This window comes from Hypoxylon trugodes (genome assembly GCF_022578975.1).
Source record: "Hypoxylon trugodes strain CBS 135444 unplaced genomic scaffold F4822scaffold_7, whole genome shotgun sequence".
NCBI lineage: Eukaryota > Fungi > Ascomycota > Sordariomycetes > Xylariales > Hypoxylaceae > Hypoxylon > Hypoxylon trugodes.
The window spans coordinates 2,857,802-2,874,791 of NW_026250022.1; the positions used below are offsets into that span (position 1 = coordinate 2,857,802).

The window sequence follows — 16,990 nt, forward strand, 5'->3', positions numbered from 1 at the left end:
TTCCCTTCCCCTCCATCTCTCTCCTCCACGTCAATGACGCTCTAAGCCTCATTTATCTTCTCACCAACTACCTGTTATTACTGAACACGTCGAACACATGATAGAAAAGTCCCCTTCTTGAATTTTCTTGGGTCCAACGCATACCAATACGAAGAAGCTTACGTGCTGCGTACTGCAGCCTTCTAGGCATTTATGATACATCTTCAGTCATATGGTGTTCTTGTCACTCCGGCCCTTAATATACCTACCTACCTACCTAGATGGGTAGGTAATTTATATACGTGTAGGTATCTAGGTACCTCCTTAGGGCGAGATACCTCTAGGCGTTTGTACTATACGTACTGCCCTGATTGATAAGACATCAACCTATTAGATAATAGAAAATGTCTTGAGAAACATATGAGCGAATGAGGGGTATGATATATACAAATACTTACATATTAATATCGTATATATTCCGATTTAGGGTGAATTATTTATTTCATTGGATATTTAATTATGTGTCCAGGTATTTTATGTAAGTAGTAAAGCATAAAAATAAGGAGCGTAGATGTAAGTGATATTCTCATCGTCACCGACATATATCCCTAGTAATACAATACAAAACAATTCGTACGGCCTTTATCATAATAGTTTATACTATACAGATCGAAGTGAGTGTATTTCCCTACCATCAAGACCCAATCCGGTATTGAGACTTTCCAAAAACGCCCCCCTTGTAGATCAAGTTCATCATGAATAGGTACCTAGTATCCAACCTGGTACCCAAGCCAATCCCATATATCCATCATCATCTTATATGTCCTTCGTCTTACTCCCGTTTAATTCATGAAGAATGAATCCAGTTTTCGATTAGATCATCACCTTCGCCCAAATCACTATATATCTCAAGTACCAGTATCCCATCCTAAATCCATTCGCATGTCCATTAGATGTTGAAGCACTCCCTCCGCCACTGGTGTCATACCATTTGATTCACTCCAATCATGCGGAACAGTATAGCCATTGCCCGCCGTTTCTATAAAAGGTTGTCCAGGGGTCATACCGGTACTAGTATTCATCTGGAAGAAAGCTGCTGCATCTAGATCGGCTTGCGTTGTTCCTAGATTTTGATGAGAGGCCATTGGACTAGTATCGAAAGACGTTCTGCTAGAGTTTGCCATGTGGCCATTTCCTGTCGTATTTTGGCGGTTATCTGACCCACTACTCGAATTTGGCGTCGGTCTATTCGATGGGCCATCTGTGTTTGAGGATATCTCGTTCACGTCGTTCGAGTCGCTTCCTCCACCTTCTGTATACCCGCCTGGATACATGATGGGTGGGATCATTCCCCGATCGCAAGGATCTGCTGGACCGGCACTTCGCTCGCGTGTGGGCAGCTGTTGTTCCCTAAGCCAGCCATGTGTGGAGTCATGGTTTTCAGCTTGGCCGAGATTTGTGACGGCCGGCGGTTCATCGCTTATGTTCGCATTACGATATGCAAGAAGGCCGCCGCCGCCGCCTTCGCCATCGCAATTCGTATGGGCACCGTCAGTTTTGGGGTGTAATTTCGGGATCTTGATACCGGAGCCGGGCTGTCAGCGGTGAGTTAGTGATCTGTTTATATAAATGAAAGCCATTAGAAGACTTACGGTATCTGCGCTCCTTGGAAATGCGGATTTGAGCTTCGGTATCCTTGTTCCCAGTGCTTCCAAGTCAACATCTAATTGTACAAGGAATGATTCGGTTAATGGGTTCTTCCTCTTTAACGCGTTCATAGCAGCAAGGATGAATCGTAGAGCGTCAGCTGTTTGACTATCATCTGGGCGACTCTTCAGGTATTGAACAAATACTCGAGCCGCTACGTATAAACAGAAAGATATGAACGGATTCATCTATGTTGCTGTTAGATGCGCAATTCTTCAATTCATTAAAAAGCCTTGGGACTACTTACAGCGCTTAGATCTAGATGCGACACCATTCTCATGATGCTCGCAATTTCGTTTGCTGCCGTGATACAGCGTACTTTGCTTTCCGCGCTAACAGAGGGCGGGAGTTTGTTTCTATCGGCCTTGAAAATAGCTGCTTGGTGAAGGCAGATTGTTGAAGTATGGATATTCATGTTTGTAAATACGATATTAGGATTAGCGAGCCCGGCTGGAAGCTTCAGGTGGTTTGGTAGACAGAGGGAGGTGTTGAGCAGAATATTATCCATATTTCGGTGGCGTTTCCAGAATTCTCCGTTGAGGTCATGATCGCGATCATCGGCATCTGGGCGGTGGAGATGTACGAGGTTGCGGCCGAACAAGCATGCCATCAATACGATGCCTCCAAAAGATGAGAGTTTGGAGGCACCGGCCGGACACATCGAATCGGCAAGGGATTGTGTCTGCTCTGGTCGACTCATTTCGAATGCCTCTTCCGAAGCAGGAAGATTGGTCATGACATCGCGCTCGTCGATTGTCATAGGCCAACCTGTTCCGATACTGGCATAACGGTCTTCACAGAAGGCCATCCAGAAAGTTCGTCGTCTCTCTTCTCGCTCGGTCCAGTCGCGAGGCGGTGGAAGACATTGCTTCACGTCGAGGCCTGTCCCGTCAAGTCTGTGCAGACCGATCCTAGTCACGATAAGTATTTAAGTTGGCATGTAAGCCCTAGCTGGGGACTTACATCTGACATATACGCACGGACGAGCCGGTACTCATCCAGGCTCGTGGGAAGTACATCATCTTGAATTCGTACGAGGCCAACAATACATGGGTTTGGGCATGGGCCACAGATATCATGTGTTCTCCATAGCCCTTGATGTAGTCCGCTTCCATATATTTACGGGCGCGTTGGTAGAAGAGATCTCTAAGGTCCATATACTTGTCTGTGATAGCACAGGCTTGGGTCCAGATCGCATATCGTAATGCGATGGGGGGTCTCTGATTTGGCGCCCTGGATTTCGTATTAGTACGGGGGAGTGTACCTAGCATATTATAAATAGAAATGAAATAGGGTTACCATACAAATTCATTGCTGCTAGATATCGGAATTTGTGAATCATAGGCAATGATGGATGAATCTTATCGAAGTAAATCTGATGCCTATGAGATTTGTTAGTCGGGATCGCATTAGGCGTGACAGATGATACCCTACAGTTCGTCGATAGTCTCTTGAGGCGGGAGAGGTTCTTCCAATCCCAAACCGATCATCTCCCATGTGAAAGTATTGTCCATGCCGCCCATATTTCCCATGGAGGGAAGCGGTATAGTACTGCTGAAATTGAAATCATCCATCCCACCATTAGGTTGCGGTGACTCCGCATTGAAGCGCCACCGATCCATATCGCGGTCGCTTGCGATGCCTATAGAAGGATTCGTGACGTTGAAGTTAGGAGTCGCGGGAATCTGCTGGTTACGAGTCGGTGGCTCGAAGGTAACGTTGGAGGTTTTGGTCGTTTCGGGTCCGGTTGCCGGCTCTTGAGTCTTATTCAACAGCGTCTCAACTTGTTCTATACGGGAGCAAGGGACGTCTCAGCTTATCATTCTTCTTACTATTATATGTATTTGGTTCGATTGACACTTACTCAGCCTTTCCTCTAAAGCCTTCACGTAGCCTCTCTTGGGACCGCTCTTTCGCCTCACTTCATCATATGCGCAAGCATGCCCTAACCTCGTACATGTACTACAACTTGGTTTGACACCGTCGCATCTAAGCTTGCGTTTTCGACATATCATACACGCTAGTCGCTTCGGCCTAGGAATATTGCCATTATTTTGTCCTTGGGGTGGACTCGTTTCGGCGGTCGGGCTATTGCCGGCATCAGGGGAGCCAGAGTTATTGGCGGCGGCTCCAGAGCCCTCGCCAGTCGAAGTCGACATTGTATAATTGGATAGATAAACAATTTAAATGGTATAGGAAAAGGCTACGAGCCGGCCGTGGGTGGGTAGAGAAAACCCGGATCGGAGGGGAGTGGTTCGGCGTCAAACTACCGCAACGGGCGCGGGTACGAGGGCCTTAGCCACACCACCAGTTAAGTAATTCGACGATGAGATAATTCAACAATAGAAATCTCTCCCCTTCTTTTCGCTTCACTTCCTATTCAATACTTCCATTCGATATCGTGGCGCTCGTCGTCGAATTCGGTCGGTTATATGTCAGATCTTGCGATCGGAGATCCCGTTTCTAAGCAAAGGTGGGAAAAGCAAGGAAAAGCCTGAGCGAGGCTGTGTGAAGGGGTAGTGGACGCCTGGGGGATCTTCAAATCCGGCAAGGGTGGGGAATGGCATCTACCTGAATCTCTTCCCCGAGTGGGACAGTATAAGTATAATAGGTACCGACTGTAGGTACGTATGCACCAATTTAGTACCTATTATGTAGTATTGTAGCAGTGGTAATATTTTAAGGCCTAAGACGGTTAAGGCTGAAGAAGTATTACAACACGAATAGCATTGGCGCTGCAGGGTCTTGGAATTCTTTTTAGTAAAAAGGAAGAAAAAAAAAATAACATAAATCAGGATGGATCAATTTCTTAACCACGCGGCCCGTGTCAGCGTACGTAGGAATAATGTGGGCAGGCAACGAAAAGAGGGAGAGAAGAACGTGCCCATGATTGCGAAATACTTATTTGTAGAACAGCAAGGGAGAGCGAGAGCCCCCAACCGATGTAGCACCAGTTCAGCCAAGCAGTTTGCTGACCACCAATTGGACTACGAAACAAAGAGAACAAGCCTACCACGTTACTGACAAGAGTATCGACTTATTAATTGGATGCTAATCCCGTCTTAGGGCTGAAAGGTGGGTATTCGGGATTCTTCAAGTAACCATAACCATCGCTTTCTCTTCCAATTCCGACTTTAGCCTTTCTTTTATTCCCTCCATAACTGCATAATGGCTGCATAATAACAGGGATAATGGGGGTCGTTAGGTATCATGGTGGGTGGATGGGTCCATTCACAGCCGACATTTCTTTGGGGGCAGATTTCCTCTAACAGGCCTCATTTCTTAGGACAACGTCTTAAAAAAATTTAGGCCTTGTTGTACTACCGCAACGCTGTTGACCAACTGCATAAAGTCAACCCCAAGCCGTGTGCCTCATAGCAATTATAAGCCATTGATTGGTATATAAGCGCGGCTGGGTTTCGGTTTTAATTCCGACTCCTGTACCAACCGCCATCTATCGTCAAAAATTTCGACGTAACATTAGCTATAGTAGGTAGCTATGTTATGTCGATAGTCTTCCGGGACTTCATTTTATTTCGGCTCATCAGAGCTATCAGTCCTAATAACCATCTTAGTGGATATTTCAAGAAGGGTTTGTTGGCCTCATCAAGGACCATATGACTTACATTGGGTTCTACTTTCCCCCTGTGCTAAACCCTATCACTCGTAAGCCTGTTGAATCGGCATATGCTAGTGCGTATCGATTGGGAGCCCAGGTGACGATTGGTGATGGCGTCGTGGTCTTATAGGTACAGAGATGCTCTCCCGTCTCGGAGATGAAAACCTCCAGTCCGGTCCCTGTAATATTTGAATGCAAGGTTAGAGAGTGACTAATAACACAAGATGAATCCCAGAGACTTACCCTCATCGGTCCCGCCTACAATGTATAGTCCATCCCAAGAGAAACCTACACCACAGCATCAGTAAAGCCAATTTTCAAGATTTTAATTAACCACGTACTAAGACTGCGAACTGGACCAGCCATTTTAGTAGCTGTTCTGAGACAGTTCCATTCCGTTGTTTCCCAAAGCGAAATCAACGAGTCGGTACCTCCCGTGGCTAGATACCGATTATGCGGGTGCAGCTCGACATTGATGCAGGATGAGGTGTGCCCTGTCAACTTGAATTCGGCTTCTGACTCTTCTTTGTAATCGAAACGGTAGAATGGTTCAAATTCGGGGAAGGTGAGGATCCTTGTTTTGCCATCACCGGTGGTGGTATATATCCTTTGGCCACTCCAACAAAACGTAATGTTGTTCGTCGGTACAGACTGTTGGTGCCATGAGAGCGGTGTGCTTTGGGTTGGCGAAATTACAAATAATTTGTCTTCCTTGTTCCCAACTACAACACAGTCGCCACGAGGAGCCCATGCTAAGGTAAAGGTCTCTCCTAAACCTTTGACTTCGTTTAGGACTTGCTTGTTTTTGACGTCCCAAAAGCGAACCACGCCGTCGCTACTCACACTGCATAGCTCAAGTTCCTTAGTGGGGTTGAATGCGACCTTTTCAATCGACGCTGTGTGACCCTTCAGTTCAGTTGTTTGACGAACATTGGGTTTGTCCGCATTCCCTAGAACCGCATTAGCTTTTATAACAGCGATTGAAATGACCTCAGCCGTGAACACAGGGGTTCATGTTCAATGAATTTAATGAATATGTGCCGTACAAACGCGTAGGGTTTTATCCACGCAACCAGTTGCAATGTAAGTACCCAAGGGATTCCAGGCGATTGTACGGATACTAGCAAAAATGTTAGTCGTCGAAGATGCTTTTCAAAGTTTCTTATTTGCAACATAGCCAGGCCGTTGCTGATTCTAGGGCTCCACGGATATAAACCTACCTGTTTGAGGTTTTGCTTGTTCCTGGATCGTGGTAGATTGTTGGCTTCAATGTTGGCAGCAGAGTCTTAAGTCGCTCTGGCGCGACTGACGTTCTAGGAGCTATGCGCGCCATCTCTCTCTATCGACGGTTCGTGGCCTGAATGCTGTCGCTTAAGAAGGATAAATATGTATTTGGGATATATTAGTTCAGAGTTGATTTTTATAAAAATTCTGCAAGTTGAGATTTTCTTTAATCTAATGTTGTCCGTTGAAAGTAGATGAGTTTGTCTTTTGTTCGTGCTCAATTGTTCGACGGTTCACACAATAAGCTTGTACCTAAGACTTACCCACTAAGGGGATATGTATGTGGATCTCCACCTAAATGCATATCTAAGCTAGTATAGGTAGAATCGTTTTATCAAGGTCACTAGCTAGCGGTCTACATTAGGAGTACCTAGGGGTAATCCTTGGTTGTTATAGTGGGCACAATGCATTCTACATTCATTACACTACGTACGTACATAACTTATCCTGGGCCAACTTCTCTCGAGTTGATGCTCATTTATGTATCTTCACTTCTTAACAATGTTGAAAACTGATAAAATATCGAGATAGCAGCACAATTGGCTGCTCATTTTATTGTCCAATTCTACACATGACACATCACAAACTCAGACATACGAATGAAGGTCCCGGGGGCCTTTATTAGCCATGTACTGGCCTATTGGAACTCCTAGAATCTATGCGACGACCACCAGCCAAGCTTCCGTTAAGACTAACTTCATCGTCTCTAATGATGGAGTTGCTTCCACCACCACCGCCGACACTGACTCTTTGTCGAGTTCCGAACCACCGCCTCCCGTCTTGCTTGACGAAAAGGACCGAGCTGCCCCAGATACCCATTTACAACCCGTAACGCCGGGTCTGAAAACACCAGCTACTCCAGCTATCAACTCGGTAGAGCATGATGTCTATCACGAGGGAAGCAGCTCGAATTCCCAACAGTATCTTCCGGGATCCGGAGGAGGCATCCCAGCTGGGGATCCAATTGTTGCTTTAAGAGTGTCTAGGACTGGCCATTTGTTTGCTGTTATTACAGCGACTACCATGACAATATGGCAAACCAAGGTTCGGGTTCCGTGTAGCAGATTAACGACTTTACGTGCTAACCCCAGTGACGTTTACTTCTAGCCTACTGTAATTCAAGCCATCGTTGTCAGATCCGAAGCGTCTATTAAATCCTACGGTACAAACGTCGCCCTTCTCCTAAGACCTGACTCTGTCATATTCGTCGTCCAAACAAGTCTCGGATATCTAATTACATATTCACTTGCGACCGATGCCGAATCCCGCGTATATAAACCTCATTTTTCCGACCATAGTAATATCCAAAGGCGGCGACAAAGTCATTTTGGAGGACCCGGTAATAATACACCCGATCAAATATTGCTGGGTCCAGGTGAAGGAGCTGGTGTTCGTGATATAAGTGTTCGCTTTCGTAGGGTGATCAAAGTCGATGCGGGTATCCAATGTGTTATCGCCCTCGATGACGAACTAGTTGTCTCTACAAAAAAGCCAGCAGCTGTACAATGCATTCGATGGACCCCTGACAGTACTGGCAACCAGACAAGTACGGAACTCGTAAGCCGCATGGGCTGGTTGGAGAAAAAAGTATCGATCAAGGAAATGACCCATGATCGACCAATGAACCTCTCTACTTGGGTTACAAATGATGGGAAAGCTTACGCTGTACAGCGAATCTCACCTAACCAGACTAAAGATAATCCCGATTTCGACCCTAAAAAACTTTTCAAGGGCCATTGCTTCCATACACCGCTTGGGGATAGTGATCGTGCAGTCAGAGCGGTAGTCAACGCCCGATTCTCGCTTATTGCTGTAGGGATCGCCGACGGGAGCATTCGTGTTTTCTCCGTCAGAGACTATGCTGGCAATATCCCCTCCTCCCATATTCATCGGCTCCCGGTCTCATCCGAAACTTCTGGTGCACTAGTAACGTTAAGCTATTCGCCGGACGGTTATTGTCTCTTCGCAGGCTATGAAAATGGATGGGCGACCTGGAGCGTATTTGGCAAAACTGCTAGTCACAGTTTCCACGCTAATCCCTCTATCATATCTGCTAATCAAGAGGCGTGGCTCGATGGCGTTACCGATGCTAGTTGGATCGGGGGAGCATGTGAGATCCTGATGGTTGCCCGTCAGAATGAGTCTCTCTGGCTACTTGAGATGGCACGGAGTGCAGTGACTGGTTGCTATACTCCACCAAATCTCTTCCGGACGGTACTACAGAGCTCATCTAGTGTGATGGTCTACCGAGGTTATGACCTCCCGGACCTAACTAGTATCTCTGCCGAGCCGTTTCTTTGGCACAATGCGAGGATCCCTTCCAACTACCTTCTGAACCAATGGCCGATCAAATGTACCGCTGTTTCTTCCGATGGCCGATATGTTGCCGTTGCGGGTAGACGTGGACTTGCACACTACAGCGTTAATAGTGGTAGGTGGAAAACTTTTGCGAATGATGTCATGGAGAATGAGTTCCAGGTCAGGGGTGGGATGTGCTGGTATCAGCATATCCTAGTAGCAGCTGTTGAAGCTAATAGATCATACGAACTTCGGTTATACTCGAGAGAAGCCGCTCTAGAGACATCAACAGTCATGTTTAATCAGCAAATGCCAGCGCCTATTGTCTTAATTACTCCCTCAGGGGAGGATTCCTTGCTCGTCTATACATACGACAACCTCCTCTACCACTTTGTCTTTGCGCCTGTTTCCGGTGCCGTACGACCGATACAAGTCGGACAAATTGCTTTCCACGGCATTGTCAGATCTCCCGCGAGAGTGAGGGGTCTAAGTTGGATATTACCCGAAAGTCAGATGATCGATGGCGACCCTTCACAAGATGTCACATTTGCTTCAGTGCTATTTCTAGTAGATGGGAAACTTGTCCTCCTTCAACCATCATTGAATACCGAAGGGCAACTCAAGTACGATATGCGCGTTATATCGCATAACGTAGAATTCTACGCAAGCATGAAGGATCAATCATCCGTTAATATGCTAAGTGAATCTAGTGGACACTTCTCTGTGGATGCTGAAGAGAATAGTCTTCGAAACTCATTATGGGTATTCGAAGGTCACGAATTAAAAGTATGGCCTGATATCCAACAAGTTCTGCGAGCTACGTCAATTGAGCCAACTAAGGAGTTACCTCCTACGGTTTCTATGCCTATTGACTTCTACCCTCTTTCTATTCTTTTAGGCAAGGGAATTGTGCTGGGTGTTGAATCTGAACTAGTCCAACGAAGAGACATTAGCTTCTCTTTCTTCCGATTCTCTATTAGGGTGAGTAATATGGACCGTCTTTCCAATTCCCAATACTAATAATTTGCAGACACATCTTTTCTTAGCCGAAATTCTGCGCTTCCATTTAGTAGCGGGTAATTCCGCTGCTGCGCTGAAACTCGCCCAACAATATCAACACCTAGAGTACTTTGCGCACGGTTTAGAAGTACTACTTCATCACGTTCTCGACGAGGAGGTCGATTTAGCGCCCAAACCGGAAGATGCCATACTTCCGAGGGTCCTCTCCCTTTTATCATCTTTCAAGCAATATTTAGACATTGTAGTCCAATGTACAAGAAAAACAGAGGTCAGGTCGTGGAGGACACTCTTTGCGTACCTACCTCCTCCGCAGGAGTTATTTGAAGAATCGCTACAACGGGGCTCTCTAAAGACAGCAGGAGGCTATCTATTAATATTACATACATTCGAAGAACTAGGAGCCGCGTCGGAGCAGTCGGTACGGTTATTTTCCAGAGCCATTCGAGAAGAGGATTGGGAACTTTGTAAGGAATTAGCTCGATTTCTAGCGGCTATGGATGAAAGTGGGGAGACATTAAGGGAGGCGATGGAATTGGTCAATATCCGGGTTAAACAGGAGTCGGAGGATACCGACATAATGACCAGACTCGAAGTGCCGCCGCGAAGCACTAGTGGTAGTTCGCGATTAATGCGACAGAACTCGGATTCCGATGTACAGTCAGGTAGCGACATAAGCAGTTTTGGTACGGCAAGTCCAATATAATAGGAGCATGGAGTTTGGTATATGATGAGTCAAATGGGATGGCAGTTCACATTCTCCGTACATATTAGGAGCTGAAGGATGGCATTTTGCAACTTAGGGTCAGCCTTTGATACGCTTCTAGAAATGGGAAGGAATGCAGGCTTACTTCTATCAGTAATGCTTCCAAAAATGCATAAATAAAATGTAATTCAAGTAATAGGAAATGAATGTAATCGATATATCGAAGCTTAGAATCCCATTCATCGTTTTAAAGGTCAGTTACATGTAGGTACCTAGGTACTTAGGTACAAATAACTTAACGGCTAATTATCGGATAACAAACGTGACCGCTTTCAGATCATTTCAGTTCATCGCTAGGTTAGGTACGACCCGGTAACCCACCTCCCCGGATACACACGCCGTACATAGCTTAACGTTGAGGCTCAACGTAGGGATCCAGTTATTTTTTGTACCCCACCAAGCCCACCACGCCGTTGACGGCATTTTATTAACTTTGGCTCTTTGACCTGGGCCTTAACCCCTCCACCTCCGTTGTCTTTGACCACTGACTTCGGGCGCCATTCCGCCGTAAGGTCTCACATTCTTCTTTATCCTATTTCTCACGTGTCACATATAAATTGTCGAACGCCCACGCCGTCTTGATCCATCGAATTTGTCGCCGACACAGTAGGTCGCCTGTCGTCGCGACCACCTCACGCGGCCATGATGGACGAATTTGCTTCCGAGTCGGATAGTGACTATACCAGTTACTGGCGAGATTGGGTAAGTTCATAACATTTTCTCGTATCTTCCCGTCGCCAAGACGCGCGAGTAAACAACAGCGTGGGTAGCAAGTTCAAATTTGGGAACGATGCGGGTGCAACCAATGCGCATACCCTTACCGACACGAGATCCTATCACTTCTCATCTACCACACTCTCACGATCCTCCCGTTCTTTGTTCCCATTAAGACATTCAACACGACTTCAAGACAAATATTGTTTACTCGATCGAAGTTTCCTTATGAGAACCACCATCATCTTACTATTGCGCAACCCGATTATTTTCATTGATTGACCATGGAGGGTACGACACCTCCAGGTTCACCTCCGTGGTCATCTTTCTTTCCTATTCTACCGTCGGGATCTTCACCATCTCTCCCAAACATCCAGGACGGGCAGGACGTTTCAGAACAGCAAATCAACAATCTCGCAGAGAGGCTTCTCGCAATGGTGCCATCCGATTCGTTTTCTCGTGCCGTTAGTACCGGACTTTAGCTTATACCTTCCATCTGTTCATACGACTCTACACCGGATTGAAGCTTTCTAGAAATATTTCCAATATCCTATTTGTCTAAATGCTAATTTCTTATCTCTAGTTCATTTCATCTCGAGGAAACGAGTACTTCTGCGAGATTGATGAGGATTATCTTACCGACCGCTTCAACCTGACCGGCCTTAACACGGAAGTACAATACTACCAGTATGCCCTTGACCTAATTACCGACGTATTCGACCTTGACTGCGATGATGACATGCGAGAGACTATCGAGAAGTCTGCCCGTCATCTCTATGGCCTAATCCACGCCCGTTACATTGTTACCACCCGAGGTCTGGCTAAGATGGTATGTTCTACACTCAATTATTGTTCGACTGACCATCTAGCTAATTGATTTTCTCTAGCTTGACAAGTACAAGAAAGCCGACTTCGGAAAATGCCCCCGCGTATTCTGTCACTCCCACCCCCTCCTACCCATGGGCCAGACCGACATCCCCCACCAGAAGCCCGTTAAGCTCTACTGCGTCCGCTGCGAAGATGTTTACAACCCCAAGTCCTCGCGACACGCTGCTATCGACGGAGCCTACTTTGGTACTTCATTCCACAACATCATGTTCCAGGTCTATCCTGCGCTAGTCCCCCAGAAGAGCGTCGACCGATACACACCTCGCGTCTACGGTTTCAAGGTCCACGCCTCGGCTGCACTGATTCGTTGGCAAAACGCCCAACGCGCAGACATGCTCCGACGACTGCGAAAACAGGAGATAGAGAGTGGCTTTAAGGAAGATGTCGGTGATGACGATCTCGAGGAAGAGGAGGAAGATGACGAGGACGTTGATCTTGAGGCGCTGGAGGCGGATGCTATGCATGTGGTTGGTTGAGCTTCGGATCTGATGCGTTGTCTTTTTCTGCGAGCTTAATCCGGCGATTGGTATTCCGTTTGCGGTTACGGTCACTACGAAGCCTACCCAAGTTATTCGGAAATTTCGCGATGTCTTCCCGGCAATCCAAAAACATCTTATGGACGCCTTCTTCGACTGAATTTGCAGAATGGTGGGGTCCGAACGAGCTTAATGGATCAGGCTTTCGTGCGCCGTTCGGTGGAAATAGGAAGGAAAAATGAAATGGACGTAGCCTATCAGGAGGACTAGCAGGACGGATGGTGTTGGCGGCATCGCTTAATGAAGACAACAACTTTCGCATTTCGCAGGCGTTCTGAGAAGGATGGGCAGGTAGTCATTCCTCGGCGTTAATAACAAAAGATTCCCCCTCGTGATGTTCTAATCGTGCGTGTTCTAGATGTGGTTACCTGCGGTTTCGTGATTGCAATTCGTAATTTCTTATGGAGAATTTATTGCCCAACTACCAGAGCAATCCTACGATATTTTTGTGACCGCGCTACGCTCATACACTCAAATCTACCTAGGCTTTGTATGTGAGGAAACCCCCTTCAATTCTAATTCGGCCGACGATGAATCTCGAAGTACGCCACAAGTAGAAGGGAGATAGCCATATGAGCAGCGCGACGTAATATTTAGCAAGTTTAATCTATCAATGTCTACATGAGCAGGCAATCAATCTACCGATCACAATCCCGTCGCGCCTCTCTACACCCAATCCAACGCGCGATACCATCACCATCGTGTACCTCTTCCTCACATCCATCCCCACGGGACAGAGTCATGACGAAAGGGGTTCAGTCCAAATAAAGTAGTTTCAAAAATTCCCAACCTAGCCGAAGCCAAGAAGGAGTGGTCATGTAAATAGTTTTCAACCAGCAAAAAGACGCACTCGGATTACTCCTCATTGTGACACCTAAAGCCCGTGCACTAAGATGAGGAAGAAAGGAAGAAGAGAAGGGGGGAGAGAGAAGGTGGGAGAGCTGGTATTTATAGGAATGTATTGAGGGGAGAGTGGGGCGAGGGTTGTTTGCTGGTTCTTGCCTTGGGAGGTTTGTACTGTGGATTGAGATACCGTGGTTGCTTGATGTTTGGGTTTGGTACGGTGGGATGAGGTGGTAGTTGTTTTGAAGGTGTGTTTTTACTGTGGAAAGTGCTGCTGCCTTGTTGAGTATCTGATCATGCGCACTGGGATAAGTTTGCCTTTCGGGAAGCAACGTCTGAATGACTGGAGGCAGGAGGGCCGTTAGAGATGGGAAGGACTAAATTGAGTTTTGTCTAGATGTAAACATTAAAGATGCGATTTCGACTATCTAAATTTTAACTATCGTAGCAGCTATGAGGTACACCTTCTATCCTCCTCCTCCTTCCTGGCATTAAATGCAAGGGCGATAGTCGCAACTTATCTGATGCATGTATCAACCGTCGATTTGCTATATCTCATTTACCAGCATCATTTCTATTAGTATTTCGAGTTTAGCTTGATATTAGCACGTAACACATAAATTAATCACAAGTAGCAGCAAACAGTCCTGACCATATAAAGTGACTATAAGAAGTCAACTATCTCGAATTCGTTTGCCGGCTATATCCCAGCCAGCTTTCCCTATGTCCTATGTCCCGCCTATGCGCACTCAGATGTATTTACAAGTGCAGATTGCCCTTCCGTTTATAAAAACACCGCATATGACACCTATTTATGGTGGTATAACGCCTTTTTACCGATGACGAAAAGAAAATGCCTCCCTATTTGTCCTTTATACCCGTTCTTCTCCAATTGCAGTAGTTCCCGAACTTTCTGCACGTAGGTGGTCGTCTGCCTTCGATCTAAATCGCACGCCCATTTCGATATCCTCTGCGCGCTGGCCTGGCATCCGCTCCGCCTCGTCGCCTGCTTTCACCCAATGCTTGCGATCTGTCGCGTAACTCCACGAGCCTAGACCTGCCCAGAATGCCTTGTCATGGCTTCGCGGGCCCCAAGCCCATCCGGCGCCAGCTCGGATTGGTAGGTGGTAGTATCGGAATGCGAAGTAAGCCGTGATCGTACCGATTATGAAACCGAATAGGATATCGAATCCATGATGTCGGAAGTCGAACCAACGTGAACTCGCGATAAAGATAGCAGTGAAGAAAGGAAGAACAGTTAGGAGAAGTAGGTATAGAGGAGGCGCGGCTGCTTGTCGGCGGATAGAGAGTACGGTAGAGGTGTGGGCCCCAATCTGCTTCACTGCCGATGGGTCGGGGGAGACAGATCGATCGAGGTCGAGGTTGTTTCGAACAGCTTCGTAGGACGTATCGATGGCGCCGTTGCGTAGTCGCGACGGGAATGCGGTGACCACGCCTGTGTTACCCGACGAATGCTGTGGCACGAATGGGAAAGTAATCGCAAACTTGCTAGCTAGGAAGAACGAAAGGTAGATCAATCCTGCAGCAGCAGAGCTAGCGTGTCCGGAGGGATAACTACGGAATCCGTCGTCGAGTAGACCGCGATCCGGGTTTTTGCAAATATCCGCGCTAACTAGTTGGCCGTTATAGGCGCCATCTAGTGTACCGTCATCAGCAGGGGTATGGAAACCGATAATGTAGTTAGCGACGTTCGCAATATCGGGCTGGCATCGAGACAGGAGATCTGGTCGCGGCTTTCCGAAAAGGTTCTTCATGCCCTGGGTAATGATCCACGCCGAGATAAGAGCCAAAGCCAGGCCTAGCCATCCCGTGTGTAATTCCCATAGCTTTCGCCTCCATATTAAAGCTCTCGGGGTGCCTTCGGGGACAGTAGGGCCGGGTACGAAAAGGAGAACGACGATCAGGATGATAACGATAGGTATGACGGCGTTACAGATCAAGAGAATCGCAGAGGTTACGGTCTCGTGCTGGGTGAAGGGAAAGCTGTAGTATAATTAGCCTACTACCACCCCGACAGAATTCGCGACAACGGCAATCGTCAACTTACGATATGTTCGGGTCCTGTAAGCTGAAGGGTCTCTTGTTCGGTGTAATATTACCCAGCACCACGCCAATTACACCAACAACGATGAGTATTATCCAGTCGAATGCATAGGAACCGACGACGACAAGGCTAGGCTTGAATTTACTGCTTTGGAGGGTTTGGAAAGGCGGAGAGCTATGTTCTGGCATTTTGCTGTAAGGATGGGCGAGTAAAGGGGAAACAGAGTTAAGTGTTTGAAAATTGTGGTCGTCCTCCGGCATATTTCAAGGAGGTATTGTACGTCGCCTCAAAGCTCCTAGATGGGTAAAGTAGCTTGGACCATGTAGGGACGGTGTAGGTGTAGTGTAATCTGGGGAAATATTGAAATGAATTGAAGAAGATGAACCGGACTCCGGGTTGACTATTTCGTCTTCCTAAATTTGTATTTGGTATTGTTTATGTAGGTAATCTCAACCGAATTTTGTTTTACCTTGTCTCGTTTGCTACCCGCCAATGCCCAATGCAAAACTTGCTCGTCCCGTAACGAAATGCCAATGGAGATCGCCCTATGCCACGCCTTCAAGGTGAGGAATTCGAGACGAGTCGGGCCCAATGAGGAAATAGGTCGCGTGGGTCCAGGGTCTTGGCTCAGCTATTGTTGACGCTTTTTGCACTAGAACTGCGGTCGAATGCCGCGCGTTAGGATTTGAGGGGACCTTTTTCAATGATTCTTATGGAGTCCTCGGCCGCCGTTAGTATATAATAAACGCCAAACGGTAAGGCCGTATAATCCGGATAACCGTGTTGCCGCTGTCAAGTAATAGTAACGTGGCAGTGTATGCAGCTATTGATTGCTTAGGAAGCGCCTATGGGAATATAGAGGGGCTATATCGTTAGTACGTATTAAAAGATAGGACGGTATCCTACTTCAAAGTCTGAGACAAGTCCTAGTAATGAATCAAGAGGTTCGAAGACAAGGGATGAAAAAAGGCGAGAGAAAGGACACATGTAACACCGAGTAAAGAGCAACCTCATCCAAAGGTATATAAAGTCTTATTGTTTGATGCATTCATGTTAGTAAGATCAAAATCGTGAGCTGTCAGCTTCGAATAACCTTGAATAAACCCACGATGCACTAATTTCTCACAGACCCAGGGCTATGCAAACCCCTGGGGATACCAAGACAATACGTGGGGAGAGCGCCTATTGTCGCAACAAATCGACATTAACTGCTCTTTTCCGGAGCTCGGAATATTTCGCATCTGGTGTATTAAAGGGGATAGTCCCAAGGATAT

General features: G+C 46.7%; 5 protein-coding genes across 5 annotated transcripts; 2 read left to right on the plus strand and 3 right to left on the minus strand.

Moving 5' to 3' along the window:
• Positions 1-465: 465 nt before the first annotated feature.
• On the minus strand, positions 466-4,163 carry F4822DRAFT_330637 (uncharacterized protein). The gene is made up of 7 exons (XM_051455642.1): positions 3,551-4,163; positions 3,121-3,475; positions 2,991-3,068; positions 2,650-2,919; positions 1,934-2,597; positions 1,632-1,874; positions 466-1,574 (listed from the first exon to the last, which is right to left on the minus strand). The coding sequence occupies exons 1-7, from the start codon at positions 3,843-3,845 to the stop codon at positions 888-890; spliced, it is 2,592 nt and encodes an 863-aa protein (XP_051312728.1). The 5' UTR covers positions 3,846-4,163; the 3' UTR covers positions 466-887.
• An 818-nt stretch (positions 4,164-4,981) lies between these two features.
• On the minus strand, positions 4,982-6,816 carry F4822DRAFT_330629 (WD40 repeat-like protein). The gene is made up of 6 exons (XM_051455640.1): positions 6,526-6,816; positions 6,352-6,425; positions 5,647-6,255; positions 5,549-5,593; positions 5,313-5,484; positions 4,982-5,245 (listed from the first exon to the last, which is right to left on the minus strand). Exons 1-5 carry the CDS (start codon positions 6,636-6,638, stop codon positions 5,321-5,323), a joined length of 1,005 nt encoding a protein of 334 aa, XP_051312729.1. The 5' UTR covers positions 6,639-6,816; the 3' UTR covers positions 4,982-5,245; positions 5,313-5,320.
• Positions 6,817-6,997: 181 nt separating this feature from the next.
• On the plus strand, positions 6,998-10,848 carry F4822DRAFT_411743 (RIC1-domain-containing protein). The gene is made up of 3 exons (XM_051458886.1): positions 6,998-7,633; positions 7,697-9,868; positions 9,918-10,848. Exons 1-3 carry the CDS (start codon positions 7,217-7,219, stop codon positions 10,608-10,610), a joined length of 3,282 nt encoding a protein of 1,093 aa, XP_051312730.1. The 5' UTR covers positions 6,998-7,216; the 3' UTR covers positions 10,611-10,848.
• A 150-nt stretch (positions 10,849-10,998) lies between these two features.
• F4822DRAFT_411746 (casein kinase II, regulatory subunit) lies at positions 10,999-13,230 on the plus strand. Its single transcript, XM_051458887.1, has 3 exons — positions 10,999-11,372; positions 11,968-12,213; positions 12,272-13,230. Exons 1-3 carry the CDS (start codon positions 11,313-11,315, stop codon positions 12,746-12,748), a joined length of 783 nt encoding a protein of 260 aa, XP_051312731.1. The 5' UTR covers positions 10,999-11,312; the 3' UTR covers positions 12,749-13,230.
• A 1,049-nt stretch (positions 13,231-14,279) lies between these two features.
• On the minus strand, positions 14,280-16,242 carry F4822DRAFT_330998 (acid phosphatase/Vanadium-dependent haloperoxidase). The gene is made up of 2 exons (XM_051455645.1): positions 15,720-16,242; positions 14,280-15,655 (listed from the first exon to the last, which is right to left on the minus strand). The coding sequence occupies exons 1-2, from the start codon at positions 15,974-15,976 to the stop codon at positions 14,524-14,526; spliced, it is 1,389 nt and encodes a 462-aa protein (XP_051312732.1). The 5' UTR covers positions 15,977-16,242; the 3' UTR covers positions 14,280-14,523.
• Between the last annotated feature and the right edge of the window lie 748 nt (positions 16,243-16,990).